This window comes from Pleurodeles waltl, chromosome 9 (assembly GCF_031143425.1).
Source record: "Pleurodeles waltl isolate 20211129_DDA chromosome 9, aPleWal1.hap1.20221129, whole genome shotgun sequence".
In the NCBI taxonomy this organism is placed as follows: Eukaryota; Metazoa; Chordata; class Amphibia; order Caudata; family Salamandridae; genus Pleurodeles; species Pleurodeles waltl.
Window position 1 is genome coordinate 1,126,147,127 of NC_090448.1, and position 13,083 is coordinate 1,126,160,209.

The 13,083-nt window shown below is 44.8% G+C and overlaps 1 protein-coding gene across 4 annotated transcripts in view; it reads right to left on the reverse strand.

The window, feature by feature from the left end:
• ZFYVE26 (zinc finger FYVE-type containing 26) overlaps window positions 1–13,083 on the reverse strand; it is a 449,330-nt gene that overhangs the window by 183,201 nt on the left and 253,046 nt on the right. For all 4 annotated transcript variants that reach the window (XM_069208874.1, XM_069208871.1, XM_069208872.1 and 1 more), the window contains one exon: window positions 10,312–10,481. In XM_069208874.1, coding sequence (XP_069064975.1) covers window positions 10,312–10,481 — 170 coding nt within the window. The remainder of the gene's footprint in view (window positions 1–10,311; window positions 10,482–13,083) is intronic.

Sequence of the window (13,083 nt, forward strand, 5' to 3'; positions counted from 1 at the left end):
ATTTCACGAACGGGACAGGAGGCACAGGCTTCCCTTTGAAGAGCAACATACAGGAAATAAAACTAACCTTCAGTTATGTCTGAGTTTTGTTGGACTGAAGGCTGTTGCCAGTCCACCTTAGGGGAAGGAGTTTGGGAATTTTGCATCATTACAATACATGATATGTATATAATATGAACAAATGAGAAGCAATCCAAAAGTCAGGGGTTTGAAAGGTGGCTCAACAACGTCCCACATATGGTGGAAAAGCATTGAGGAGGAAGGACTGTTGAACCCCACCCCCCTTTCACTCTCTCCCTCAACGTAGCTTACAGTGAGGATGGATCACCAGAATAAGTAAACAATCCTCACCAGGACTGTCAGGGTGATGGAATCAGTAACTAAAAGATTAAACATTCTGCATTTTTGAGGCACAGAGGGGTGTAAATTCAGGCATATTTGAAGCACAGTCTGAGTCAAGAAATGGTAAAACTGCATATTAGATGGGGGGTCTGATACATATCACAGGCTTCTCATACTATGCATGTGGTGTCTTAATATGGATCAAACCTTGTGTACCTTTCGAGACCATTGATGTTCAGATAGGCAGGGAATGTACATACACGGTGCTACAGTGAAAACTGGATAGAGATGAACTAATCATTGGCAGTCTCTACGTTCCCACATACAGACTTGATTCTCAGTCACAATGGCCCAATCACGTCTTTGGGGATACATGCCCAAATGATACTTGGTGGTGTCTTTAAAAGTGTTGCGGATGGTGCACTGGATCACTGTACCCACGCTTTGGTGGTAACCACTGGAGTCAGAACAGCTTGAGAATTGATCAAGTGGAAAGGCAACTTGGCTTGGTTGATGCAAGGCAACAGAGGAATGGGCTAACTAGAGATTACACCTTTTAGTCCCTAGTCCATGACCTGAATGCTGGACTTGATAAAATGATGTGCTCCAAGACGGATAAGACAACCAACACTAGAACAAAACTTCAGCAACTGCATGCCTATTTTAGCAGACTGGAGGCAAACCAACTGCCTGAAGCTGAACTTCAAGAAGACAGAAATTCTGTTTTTTGGCAATAAGACCTCCCCATGGGACTCCAGCTGGTTGCCAGCAAAGCCAAGAACAACACCCACACCCACAGACCACACAAAAAATCTAGGCATCATCCTAGATAACAAGCCCATCATGACAGCACAAATCAACGTAGTGATCACCCCGTTTCCACATCCTACGCATGCTGTGAAAGATCTTCAAATGGCTGCCACAGAACACCAGACAGACCTTCACACAAGCATTCTTCACCAGCAGGCTCAACAACGGCAGCACTCTATGCCAGAATCTCAAACATCTCTTACAAAGACTTCAGACCATCCAGAACCCCACAGTAAGACTCATATGCAACCGCCCATACCACACCCACATCACACCACACTTCAAAAAGTTTCACTAGCTCCTTATTTATAAGTGCAACCAGTTCAAACTTCTTACACACACATTCACAGCCCTGCACAACACAGGAGCAGAATACTGAACAGCCGCATACACTTCCACCAGCCCAACAGACACCTACGCTTTGCCTCACTCACTTGCACAAACTCCCAGCATCCACAAAAGCAGAGCACAGGGCCAATCAGCTCCTACATCACACCCAAAACACGAAACAACCTCTCTCAACGTATCAGAGCCTCCTCCTCCTCACTTATTAAATTCTGCAAGAAACTGAAGACATAGCTCTTGGGCTTACCTCCGAAGGGACCACACACCCACATACTGACACACCTACCAAAGGGAACTAATACTCTCACAGGAAAATAGTGCACTATACAAATTAACATAACATAGCACAACACAACCAAACATAACAGACTTAACACTATCCTTCACAGGGAAAACTTAAGATGCACAATGGCAGACCATGACCTCCTTAAGACAGAGTTGCGGTGGGGTCTAATGACATCTCCTATCTGAATTTAGAAATTCCACTGTGCTCTTCCTGGAGCTAAGGGACCTCATAATCGACACAATAAGGGAAAACAATGACCCTGCTTCACGTATATTGGTTGATTAGGAGGCTTTTAAGGACGTGGTTCAGAGAAACTGTACGTGTCAGACAATAGGGGTTAAAAAAACCTGGAAGCTGAGCTTCAGACCCTAGATAGAACTATCCATGAACTGGAAGGGGAGGCTGCACTAAACTCTTTAATATGAACTAGTTCATTAGAACTGAAATAAATATATACCTCGACTAAAGAAAGACTGTGCTTGCTTGCTTACTCATAGAGAATATGTGACTAGAAACCACAAAGAGCATAGCAGGTAGATTACTAGCATGACTTACAGAAATGACGGGAAGAGAGAGACCCATCACGAGGATCAGGGTACCAAGGCATAATGGTAGATTGCAAACAAAAAATTAACAAAGTCTTCCTCTTGCACTATACTGACATACACATTAATCAAACACAGAAAAGATATAGTGGCTTACTTTGAAAAGGCTGAGCTAGAATGGGTGCTGGAGGAAGTGCAAGAAAAACTTGGAGTTCCTGCACCAGACGAGTAGATAGAGTCTGCCCTGAAACGCGTAGCAAGGGGCAGACACTAGGAACTGACGTTCTCCCAGCCACATTGTACCAAACGTATGCTAGCCTACTGTCCCCCCCAACGTGAAAGATGTATGTGGGATCACTAGATAGAGGCACCCTACCTGCATCCACCAGAAAAGCCCCTACAGTGTCTGCCCTGAAACACACAGAGACTGCTTTGAGGTGGCCTCTTACAGGTTGCTGTCCAAGTTGAACTTCGGTTATAAAGTTCATGGAAAGATTCTAGCAGAACAACTCTATCCATACATGCAGTAATTAGTCCACAAAGACAATAAATGGGAGGCTGTCCGGATACTTGAAGAAACCACAGAGGTAGCACACCCAGAGGCCATAGTACTTTAAATTGCTCTAGAAAAAACATTTGCCTCACTACTTTTGGGCTATCTGAGGGTGGTAAAGCCCCAAATGAATATGCTAAAGCAATGGAATTAGGTGGATAGCGCAAATATAAATGCAAACTCTACAGAGAGTGCAAATGGATCAATATACCTTTAGTGCATACAAAATACACAGGGACACTAGGTAGGTGTGCCTGCTCTTGCCTGTTATTTGCACTAGCAGTGGATCCCTTTACTAACATTACAAGGAGGGAGAAATTCCCTGTGACAAAAGATGCACATTATCTTATGGTATGCTATACTTAATGATATGCTCTTTTATCTTTAAGATGCTGACAAGGGGTTGGCAGTGGCTGGGGATGACAGCAGGTATAAAAACCAAGTGGACTAAAACATGTGCATTCCAGGTGTTCACGTCTATATCACAGAAAAGGGGCTGCCAGAGTCCCAGTTCCTGACATATGGAGCAGTAGTTCGGTCTTCACAGAACTCACAGAGAACTGGCTCTAGTGAAGCACAAACTCATGAGGTGTTGCAGGTTCTTCTAAAGTTTGAGAGAGGACACAGATTGATATCTTGGCTTTACAAAAGCAATATATCTTTGGTGAAATGTAGTCTGACAAGACTGATGTTGGATTGGGAAATAAATATGAACAGAGCCCTGCAAGGAATAGGAAAGAATCTTGGAATACCCACAACCAGTATCTAAAAATACTAGATTTAAATTGTAATAGTCTGCATTCTATCTACCTGATCCCCCTCAGGGAGAACACCATCACAAAGACAGACAATAAGAAACGCCCCGGGTCCCATTGATAGATGCTGATTTTCTTCATACAGGAGTTATAGCTCAGTCTGGCGGGTGGCCACAACACATGATAAACATGTGAAATAGATCCAATATTATTACACTAGAAGGATGCTTTTTGGACCTATATCCCAGAACGAAAACCAAGGTAGTCATCACTAATTGCTTGGACCTAGCACTGGTAATGGCCAAGAGGGGAGTCACAATGCATTAACATTCAGCAGCCAGTCCCCCACATAGTAGATAGAAAGATGAGATGGTGTGACAAGCAAAGATTGAAAGTGCTGCGTTACGGAAGGAAGAAAGAGTAGTAGTGCGCAGGCGTCCAACAACAATCTTATGGGACGTAACATTAGCAGCATTCAAGAAATATACTGAATAGACTTGCTAAGTGTAGAGGGCACCGGGACACACAAAGAATCCCAGCTCACTAGGGGATGCAGTGGGACCATACGAGGGGGACCTAGCTGGCTACTCATAAAAAGGTTTAATAATAAAGCAGGGCTTAGTGGTGGTTATACAGTTGGTTTGAAAGTACGGTTAAAGTTACATAATTGTTGACGAAGCAGCACAATAAACATGTAATAACAGTTTAAAATTAATATGATCAAATGTAGAAACAAATGTACTGAAAAAGCTTTTTCTGAATGGTTACACAGATGGTAACAAAAGTATTATGTTACTATGTTTATAAGAAAAATCAATAAAACAATTAACTAAAAAAAATGTTGCTACAATGCCCATCATAGGCAGGGGTCTTGGGCAAGGGAGTTAATATACTAAGGGGGGACATATTGGCAGACAGAACGGAGATGTGTATATTCCTCCAGCTCATTAGAGACCTACTGAGTTCTGGAATAGGACCCAATGGACAATATGTATTCAGGTTGTCATGTCTGAAGAAATCTGAAGGGAGTTACATTCAGTAACACTTTTATAGGCGGCTACTACGTCCAACTGCAGATTCCACACCACATGCATACCCTCAAGGCCACACTGGATCTTGAGTTTTTCCCCTGCAATGCTCCCACATGACAACAGGTGGCATTGTGCATCTCTGCTTCGACTCCATCCTGCCCTGGAAGTGAGGATCGAGCCACATACATGCACCACCCATGCTCACCGACATGCATTTATTTCTTCCCTCTGACCACACCACTGGACACGAAGCGTAAGAATTGATAAGATGAGACAGTGTGTAGGTCTCTAAATTGGGACCATTTTATAGATGGATAGAAGAGTATCCACCAGAACGAGTGTTACCGAAGCTTAAGTAACTTGTTCTTCTGTTAGATACTTCTAACCGCAGACTCCTCAACCTGTGAATTAATACCAAAGCAGTACCTCCCAAGTCAGTGGGTGTGTGGAAGGGTTCAAACCAAAAGAGTCCTGCAAGACTGAATAGGCAAAGTGTTGTCTTCCCACCAGGGCCGATTATCAAGGCTAATCCTTTGTTAACGAGTGGATGTCCAAAACAAGCACTTCCCATGCCAATCCACTGGTAGCAATTTTGACTCTGACTGAAAGAATCCTCAGACCTTCCAGGGGGCTGCTTCTTGGCCAGTGCATAGCAGATTTTAGTACAGAGGAATATCCACCTAGATATGGTCTATTCCTGTACTGCCTTACAGCACTGCGTTATCCTTCCCTGCCCCAGAGAACCTCACAAAGAGCTGATAATCCACCTGATGGTCCTTAGCACGACCAAATCGGAGAAAAAAAATACTGGAGGCGGGATGGATGTCAGACAGGAATAGAAGTCATACCTTTTGGCAGAAATTCTGCTCTAGTCCACAGCACCACAAGATGGTGGGGAAAAGATGGCGTACAGAGGGCAAACGGACATAGCTTGTAGCTCACTCACATAATGAGCTGAAGATATCTTTTGAGAGTCAACAGAGGTAAAAGACGGTTGTGCGTTGTGAGAACCACATTGGTTAGTTTGGTAAACATAGAAAGGATTAAAGGGCTGACAAATAACCTTTACCAGGGTCCATGGCAAGTCCCTGCTGAGCTAAAACTACCACATGCTTCTAGCTAAATCAGTAGCTGCTAGTATGATTTGGGACCGGTGGTTACTGACCTACTTTAGAACTCTTGGTAGGAGAGGCAGAGGAGGGAAGGCGGAGTCCTGTATTCCAATTTAGGCTGAAGAATTGTTGCAGAGGCCATACGAGGAAAGATTAAGTTGGAGATGGGCAAAAGGGAGGAAAAAACTTCCACAATGGCAAAGATAAATTTGCTTCTGTTGGTGTGAGCACTGATGCGGTGCATCAGAGCGGCACATTTGGTGGTCTGAATCATATGGGGGTAGTGCATTAGGGCAGATTTGAATGTGTTCCTTTCTACATTGTCCTGACACATTCTTAAATGAGAAGCAGACTGACAGCAGATTCAACAGATTCATGTAGAGCAGGTCTCCACCAGAGATCTCAGTCCCCTAATCTTCACCTCTCCCAGGTGACCTACCCAGCAAAGCACCATTGAGTCCTTCACTACCGTGAGCTCTTGATGGGGTAGGGAAAGGGGTCTGCCATCGTTCCAACTGAGATCGAGCAACCACCACTGCAGGTCTTTTGCATTCTCCTCCGAAACCTGGATGGAATCTAAATGTTTGGTTAGTGGTAGCTCTCTGGGACTTCAAATCCCACTGCAGAGTCCACATGTGCCATCTGCTGTAGTGAATAAGAGGCCAAGAAATCTCAGAACAACAACCACAGAGACCCAGGACTGAGGCAGAAACATCGGAATCATAGTCTGATTGTCCTTGACTCATTGAACGGAAGGCTCAAAACTGATGAATGGCAGCCTCCAAGGAGAAGTCAGGTGTGACTTTGGCATTTTGTTCAAGAATCCCAAAGATATTAGGAGGATTGCCATCATCTGCAGGTGTCTACGACTAAATGTGGTGAGCCTTCAACAGCCAGTTATCCAGGTGGAGAAGACTGTCCCTCCAGCCTCCAGATAGGCACTGTGACCACCCCATCTCTTTCACAAAGACCCTAGTGGTATTAGTAAGGGCAAAGGGGAGTACAGAAAACTGAAAATGCTCATGACTCATCATCATTAACTGCAGATAATGCCTATGGGGCTGAAAGACGGGTATGAGAAAATAAGAGTCCGCAAGGTCAAGCACTACCATCCAGTCTCCTAGATCCAGGACAGACAGACCTTGGGCCAACATGAGCAGGTTTAGTTTGTCCTTCATTACAAAGAAATTGCGAAAGCAAAGATCTAAAATAGGATTAAGGCCTCCAACATTCTTCAGCACCAGTTAATAACAGGAGTAAATAACAGTCCCTATTTCTGATGATGGGATCCTCTCTATTGGCTACTTTGTACACAAGAGCCTGGATTTCTTTTCACAGAATAGCAACTGGTCCTCCGAAAACCACTCTGAGGAAGGTGGGATATGCAGTAGGTCTTGGCAGGTACAGTATGGTGTAGTCTTGTTTATGAAATGGAGCACCCACTGATTAAATGTGATACTCTTTCAAGCCTGGAATCAATAACCTATTTTGCCTTTAACACCTGCTGACCTGTACGTAGTCTGCTAGATCCCAAACCCTAGAATCAAAAGGCCTGAGTGTCTGTTGCTGGAGTGGAGAGCCTTGGCACTATCTTTGTGCTGAACCCCTCCGAATTCTTGAAAGTAGCAATGTTGATGGGGATACTGCCACATGGGCGTAGAAAGGCCTGGAGGGCCCCCTGTGGCCCTGCTTTTCTTGAACTTCTCCAATCCAGAGTTTGTCTTGTCTTCAAAGAGATGGGTGCTGCCAAATGGCCTGTCTATTAACAACACATCAATATCTTCCACAAAAAGCCTGTGGATCTCAGCCACACATGGTGCCAAGGTTCCACAGTGGTACCAACTTCCCTGCCTAGGCAGTCAGTAGTGTCCAGTCCTGAACAGATCACATACTTTGCTGCATCCTGTTCATTTTGAATGATCCGAGCTAGATTTCTGTGAAACTCTTCCAAAAATGTCAGTAAGATCTCACAACCCATATCCCACAAAGCAAGTAAATATCTGCATAGGAGGCAGCTAGCTCTAACTGAGTGGAGGGCAAGGCTGGTGGAAGAAAAGACTTGTTATAAGAATGTCTCCATACACTTAGATTCTCTGCTAGGAACAGTCATAGCAAAGGAGTTGGGATTTACTCTGCCGGTAGAAGCCTGGACATCCAGGTTTCCTAGTGCAGGATGCTGAGTCAGGAAGGCAGGTTCTCCCAGGCTAGGAATGTGTCATCTGGCCACCTGCTTATTTGCTTGCAAGAACAAAGGCCCTCATTACAACCCTGGCGGTCAGAGACCGCCAGGGTTGAAGTGGCGATCATACCGCCAACAGGCTGGCCGTACAAATCGCCATAGCCGCGGTCACACCGCTGGGACCGGCAGTTTTCCGCTATGGTTGTCCCGGCGATTTGAATCTGCCAGGGCAGCGCTGCTTGCAGCGCTGCCCTGGGGATTTTGACTCTGCTTCCCGCCAGCCTTTCCATGGCGGTTGAGACCGCCATGGAAAGGCTGGCGGGAAGGGGAGTCGCAGGGCCCCTGGGGGCCCCTGCACTGCCCATGCACTTGGCATCAGCCCGTCGCGATTTTCACTGTCTGCCTGTCAGAAAGTGAAAAGCGCGACGGGTGCTGCTGCACCCACCGAACCGACACACTGCCGCCGGCTCCATTAGGAGCCGGCTGCAATGTTACAGCGACATCCCCGCCGGCCCAGCGGGGATGTCCAAATGCGGCCGGTGGGTTTCCGGCTGCATTGGTGGCCGACTGGCGGTACAACCTTGGCGGCTTGTCCGACCGCCAAGGTTGTAATGAGGGCCAAAGTTTGGCCCAGGTTCCCATCAATGTGTCAGTGAGCACTTCACTAAGGAAGAAGTTGTTCAGTAGATGCCTGTCTGGGCTGCAGAACCTCTGTTAGTACATTTGTTTTGACCTCAATGGATGGAAGCTCTTGGCCAAAACATTAGCCACACGCTAGCAAAAGAAGCTGATTCCTCCACTCGCGGGTCAGAGAGAACTCAATCTACTGTCAGTTGAGGTATCCAGTCCTCTAGCCTCCTGCAAATCCATGTACAAGTTCATGTCATCATAATATTAAGCATCATCTACATTATCTCTGTTGTTATATCCAAGATTATGTTGACTTTAGTTAGAGTCTCAGCTAAACCGGTTTAAAAAGGGCTTGTGGATAGTGTACCAATAGCAAAAGTGTTACATATGAGTCAGAATCAGGAATCAGGCTGGACCTGTTGTGGAGTATAACCCAACTTCAATTGAGGATCAAGTCAAATTTATTTCATGGTCAAACTAAAATATGGAGCAGTAACTGCCTTGTATTAGACTACTGGGACTTAGCCTTGAAGAGGTAGACTAGGCATGACACTGAATGAGTGACAGATGGCCCCAAAAGTGCCATCCCTTTTCACCAAATCTTTTCCATCTGTGTACCCTCATGGTGTAACAGTATGAAGTGCAGTCATCTGAATGAAAGAAAACATCAAGTAATACATACAAAGAATGAGCATGATTTAAAGGAGTGGAATAACTCCTGAAAAAGTGTTACCTATGTTAGCCTCCTGAGAAAATGTCTCCCACCATTTACACAAGCCTTGGAGCTAGGTAAAGTCAACATCAATAAAATGATCCGAAAAATAAAAATAATTTGCTAAAACAGAAAAAGCCATCCTGAAATACGAATAAGCAAATACTAGCTTTAAGCAATACAAAATATAAAACTGAACAGTGGAACATACAGCAGGCTACACTGCGAACAAAATAAACTGTTGTGATGGGCACACACATGTAGACTAGGGAGGAGAGGGTCTGCCCCGATAACACAGCTAAAGGATAAAGTGCAAAGTTTCTAGACTACTGTTTTTCCAAAAGTTGGGTAAGAGAAAGAATTGGACAATTTGGCATCTATATGCTTTGGAAAACAACACAGAATGTATTTCTATATTCAAATAAACCAACTGCTGCTCACAGCTGTTTGTTTCTTCTCATCTCCCAAAAACAACGCTTAGTAGCAGGCACTGACACAGTGTGACCAACTCAACATTACTTCGGTCCCTCTTACAGTATTCCAGGAGGGCGCCACAGTGACCTGCATTAAACATGCATGAAAAAGGAAGCAGTGTCACAGGCTATTACTTAGAGCTACTGTAAAGCCTGGAACAAGCATGATCTTGAATTCCTAAATGTGTTGTTTTTGCCAACACAAAAACATCAGTTATTCTGCCAACATAACTTTTCATTTATATTCCTCCCAACATCAACCCAAATAAGCCTCTATGTTAAAAGTAGTAAAATATTCTAAAGTTTTCAACATCTGTGTAGCACGATGTTGGAATTTTGTGAGGCAAGAGTAAAGATCTTTAAACAGCACCCACCATGCCAGTCAAATTACGATGTTACTGAAATAACCTACAAAACCTAAAGCATCATGTAAAGCAGAAATACTGTAATCTATAGCAAAAACTGAACATGTGGTGCAGCCCACATTAGAAAACAAAAACTTAAAGTAAGCTATTACAGTGCAGGAAGAGCATCTTACCATGGTGAACTGCTCATTTTTGCAAACCATGCAGGTGTTTTCCCTTTCGTCCGGGATCCAGTGCCTTCTTGCGGGTGGTCTCTCAGGTGGCACAAAATCTGGAGAAGATTTGCTCCTTCTCCTTGGGCCCTTTTCCCTTGGGGGAGGTGGTGTCTGAAACCGTGTGCTAGCTGTAAAACAGGAGCCAGTGAGCAGTATGCTTCAAATTTCCACCCAGAGGGCCAGAATGTAAAGCAACATCAAGGCCAAAACGTCTATTCACCCACCTCCTATAGGCATGCATAATTGTCTATAGGTGATTTTCCTTTTACATTTCTATTTTCATTGTGATGTACTTCATTTATGGTATATCTGTATGGTGCAAAACATTTAACAACATAGAGTATCTTGGTGAATAAAACCAAATAGGCTAGCCAATCCGGTGGAACTAATAACAACCAAAAAGTAAAGCAATTTAAACTGAAGAGATCTGACATTACAAAGCAACTCCCAAGTCAAAGCAAACAGAGGGCCTCATTACAACTTCGGTGGTCCTTTCACAAGACCGCCAAAGCCGCAGCAGGCAAAAGGCCGCCAGAAATGGAGGTCTTTAGCCCACCCTATTAAGAGTTTTCCGCTGGGTCCGCAGGCGAAAACAGCATTTCCCTCCGCTGGCCCAGTGGAAAACTCACCACAACATTGAAGCTGGCTTGTAATCGAGCCAGCAGCAATATTGTTGTGCGCCGGGTGCAACAGCACCCGTCACGCATTTCACTGCCCATAATTCAGGCAGTGAAATTTGCGACGGGGCTGTCCATGGGGGCCCCTGCACTGCCCATGCCAAGTGCTCTTCTCTTCCACCCTAAAGTTGCTTTTTTTTTTTTTAATTAACAAATATTTTTGGTGCTCGCACTAGAATTTTTTTCTTTAGAACTGCTGTAGTTGAACCGTTTATGTCCACTGCACTGAAGAAGCCAATGGGATAGACGTGAATAGTTTATTCACAGCATTCAAGCAGTAAAATCCTCACTTCCCTTATTTCAGGGAAACATAGGATGTCCTGAAGGCTCTGACTTTACCCGTCAATAGAAATGTGGTTGAATATGACCTCACTAACAGACGCTCATTAGCTTTGTTGTAGCTAATGTGAGCACAGAAGTGGGGAAAAATGAGGCTTGAGATTCAGGAGATAGTTGTATCTTGTAGAAAGTTGCCCTACACAATAAATTCGAGGATGGAAACTTACTTACGCCTACCACCCCTCATGGGGTTTAGGATATTACCAAGGACTCTCCAGCCATCGCTGTCCTGGGCTTCTCCTTTCAATCTGACTCAAGGTGTAACCCATCACCTTGCAGTCAGCCACCAGGCCTGGGCACCGGGTGCTTCTTGGCCTTCCTCTTTGTCTTTTCACTTCAGGGTTCCAAGTCAGGGCTTGCCAGATGGTGATCGATGCAGGCTTGTGGAGGGTATGACCTATGCAGCCCCAGTGTCTTTTCATGATTTTTTCACAAGCAGGCAGGTGGAAAGCCTGCTGTCATAGGTCATTGTAGCTCATGGTGTTTGCCCAGTGGATTTAGAGGATTTTCCTCAGACAGGTGTTAATAAAGGTCTGGAATTTGTTGGTGGCTGTCACTACTGTCCTTCAAATATCAGCTTCATACAGAAGGGTCGATTTTACATTGATGTGAAAAAAAACTGAACTTGGGTTGCAGCGTTAGGTCCTTGGAGCTCCAGATCTTCTTTGGCATGAATGAAGGTGGCCCTTGCTTTGACGATTCTTGCTTTTATGTCAGTGTCTGTGTTGCCCTGCTGTCTACGACACTGTCCAGGTAGGTGAAGGCCTCAACTTCTTCCAGTGCATCGTCTGCAAGAGTGACTACACTTGAGCAGGCTGTGTTACCCTTCAGGATCTTGGTTTTTCCCCTGTGGATGTTGAGGCCAAGCTGTGCTGACGTGGCTGCCACATTGTCAGCCTTTTCTTGCATCTGCAGATGGGTGTGGGGGCAGTAGGGCCAGGTTGTCGAGCTGCGTCCAAGGTTTACACTGGATACCATTTCTTCTCCTTGCAGTGGATGTCTTCATGATCCAGTGTATGGCCAGAGTGGAAGTGAAAAGGGCTAGAAAAAACAACCCTGGCAAACTCCAGTCCTCACTTGGGAGGCTTTAGTGAGTTGCCCTCCACGGACTATCATGCAGGTCATTCCTAGGAAGAGCTCCTGATCTTTTTTATAAGCTTATATGGTACACCGTAGTTTACGGAGGAGGAGTTTCCAAAAGGTCTCTTCATTCACACTGTTGAATGCCTTCTCATACTCAATACAGTTGACATAGGTGGGTGTTCCATTCCATCAACTGCTCAATTATGATGCACAGTGCTGCATTCTGATCTGTGCAGGATCTGTCATAGTGTAAACCAGCTTGATGGTCTCGCAAATTAGCGTAGACTTGTTCCTTCTTTCTGTTCAGTACAACTTTGTTGAACACTTTGAGGTTGATAGAAGAGTTATCCCTCTGTAGTTTGTGTAGTTACTTATGTCACCTTTCTTAGGGATCTTGATAAGATATCCCTCCTTCCAGTTTGATGGCACCTTTTTCTCTCCCCAGATCCTTCCAAACAGGGGGTAGAGCACATCTACTGATGTTTCAATGTCTGCCTTCAGTCTCTCTGCAGGAAAGCTTTCGGGTCCTGCTGCCTTCCCATTTCTTAAATGTTTGATGGCTTGCTGTATGTTTTCCTTGGGTGGTGTCCTGCAGTAACCTGGCAAGTCCTTGTCAGCTGGCTGTATATCT